Source organism: Haematobia irritans, chromosome 5 (assembly GCF_050003625.1).
Source record: "Haematobia irritans isolate KBUSLIRL chromosome 5, ASM5000362v1, whole genome shotgun sequence".
Lineage (NCBI taxonomy): Eukaryota > Metazoa > Arthropoda > Insecta > Diptera > Muscidae > Haematobia > Haematobia irritans.
This window is the reverse complement of record NC_134401.1, coordinates 52,490,855-52,493,631: the sequence shown is the minus strand read 5'-3', so window position 1 is coordinate 52,493,631 and position 2,777 is coordinate 52,490,855. Positions and strand designations below refer to the sequence as shown.

The window sequence follows — 2,777 nt, the reverse complement described above, 5'->3', positions numbered from 1 at the left end:
TTTGAGTTTTTTTATATTAACTTCATTGTCTTCAAATTTGCCATAGGGTAAATTTTCTGATACTTTGAGTCTGCTAAGCTAATAGGGTTCAAATTTAGAAACGTTCCCTCAATTTGACATTACGATAAAAACCCTGAAACTAGTTTTTTTTTTTTAAATTAGGTTTCCGTTAAGTACATATCCCAAAATGGCAAATATCTGTATATTTGCATAATCTGTCCTATTTACCTTTTTTTTTCTTTCTTCAAACTTGCATACAAAATAGTACACCCTTTATACAAAATCCGACTTATTCATTAAATGTAGAGGTATCAAAGAATCGACTCTTCTATCCTATTTTAACTTATCCCACAAATTTATGAGGAAAACTATATTAATTTTTCTGCAGAGAACCACAGAATATCTTCTCTGTATATATTGTTTTCAAATAATAAAATTCAACATTATTTTCAGTGTCATTTTCTTAAACAAAAATTTCCTTTATTACACCATTTTGCAATAAGCAAAAATAATATGGGAATTGTAGTAGTAAGCCATAATCTTAACGGTAAGATTTTTGGTAGCGGGCACGAGCACCTGGACCACCGAATTTCTTGGGTTCGCAACGACGTGGATCACCAACCAACAAGGTTCTGTCGTATTGAATCAAAATGTCTTTGATTTCCTTTTTGGAGGCTTCATCGACATCTGTAAAAAAAAGAAAATCAGGTAAAATAATATTAGAAACTGTAAACCGATACAATTAAAATTATTTTTAATCTTATAAGCAATGTTATTGTCATAATTAATAGAAAATTATTTTGTGGTTGGAAACATCACCCAAATTGGTTGAAAGAATTAACAAAATTTGGTTGGTAAATGTTTAACCCATCTTTTGGAAATTGATCTGTCTTTGTTTCTATCTTTCATTGGACACTAAATATTCTTTTTCAAATGACATCCAACAAAAATCTGGTATGAACAAGACCTAAACTTGTGTTTACACATTTCTAATTCTTCCGAAAATGTCCTTGGTGCATTTCAATGGAATCAACTAGTTTAAAGGTAATTCCAAACAAAAATACCCAGCACTATTAGTCTCGCCCCTTGGTATATGATACTCGTTTATAAGGAATGATTTTATATTTTCCAAACAAACATCTGGCTTGGGCTTAAATATTTTATCATATATGACTTAAAAACTGTGGTTCGAACATCACCCAAATTGGTTGGTATCGTATAACAAAATTTGGTTGGTAAATGTTCAACCTATATGAATTTAATCTATCTTTGTTTCTATCTTTCATTGGACACTAAATTCTTAAAAATGTTGACATCCAACAAAAATCTGGTATGAACAAGAAAAACAACACTTTAATGAACCTTATCTATAGCGTCATGTGGCTAAAGCAACACCCAAATAATGTTGGAATAAAAATAAACATTTTTGGTTGGTAAAATGTTTAGCCTACATTTTTATCTACCTGATAGTTATCTTTCAAGGGAAATTCTATTTATATTTCAATGAAAATCTGGAACAACAGGCTTGGAATTCTAAAGATATATTCCTTAACTTCTATATATACTTCCACTTACATTTTTGATAGAAGGCAATCAAAGCCTTGGAGATAGCCTGACGGATAGCATAGATTTGGGCAACATGACCACCGCCGTTAACGCGTACACGGATATCTACACCGGCGAACTTTTCCTAAAAACACACAAAAAAATATGGGTTAGCATCTCAAGGGCCATAAAATGATTATACACAACATGCTTTTGCAATATATATCAGTAAGATGTAAAATTATTTTCATTTTGAAATCAATTTCGGGATAAGTTATAATCATCATTGAGAAATAATAGAAATTACTAATAATTATCGGCTATAGCCATAAAAACTTACCTTACCGAGCAACAACAAAGGTTCTTGCAATTTGTATTGCAAAACTTTGGGTTCAATTTGTTCCAAAGGACGGCCATTGACACGGAGGAGACCACGACCACGCTTGCAGTATGCTACAGCGGTGGCAGTTTTCTATAAACAAACCCGAGAAACAGGAAACATATTAGTTACCAATTAAGAGCACAGAATTTTAGAAAAATAAAACAACCAAGCCATATATACACATGCGAGCCAATATACACACATTGCTCCATAAATTTTTCACTATCCTCCCTGTTTAGTCACAAAATTAGCACGTGTAGTTTTTGTCTGGCTTTATTGTTGTTTCTTCCTCATTTTTGGCACTTACCTTGCGTCCGAAGACTTGAACAGCATGAATAGGCTCCCGGCGCTGTAAAGAAATTTCCACAAATCAGTCATAATCGCACAAAATCTTGCTAAATTCAGTGAAACTCACTTTCTGTTGCATTTTGCTTGGCGACCTAAGTAAAAAAGACCGGAAATTCTCGATGCGCCATTGAACAGTAATTTAACGAAGAAAATCATATGAAGCCCGAAATTATCAACCCTGGTCTCGTTAAGTGCACTGTTGTATTCGTTAAGTCTAAAATTTTGCTATTAATTTATGGGACGTTTACATTATGCTTTGGATATAAAGAAAGATATTTCCAATACTACGTTCACACCATGCACGAATTCTTCTTGTTTGGTGAAATCAACATGTGAAATTAATATGGCTCTCTGTTTTTATGAATTTTATATCTGATATATTTGTTTTGTATAAATTTGTTATTTTAATATTCTTTATGTGTATCATTCACTCTTCCTCAAGTATTCGATAATTATAAGTTTTTCCATCACTAAGAGAGAAGGCTCTCAGTTAAGAATGAAA

The 2,777-nt window shown here is 32.2% G+C and overlaps 1 protein-coding gene across 1 annotated transcript; it reads right to left on the bottom strand.

Annotated features, from left to right (window-relative positions):
• Positions 1-443: 443 nt before the first annotated feature.
• RpS16 (ribosomal protein S16) lies at positions 444-2,446 on the bottom strand. The gene is made up of 5 exons (XM_075310834.1): positions 2,343-2,446; positions 2,235-2,276; positions 1,886-2,017; positions 1,576-1,690; positions 444-687 (listed from the first exon to the last, which is right to left on the bottom strand). The coding sequence occupies exons 1-5, from the start codon at positions 2,352-2,354 to the stop codon at positions 542-544; spliced, it is 447 nt and encodes a 148-aa protein (XP_075166949.1). The 5' UTR covers positions 2,355-2,446; the 3' UTR covers positions 444-541.
• Between the last annotated feature and the right edge of the window lie 331 nt (positions 2,447-2,777).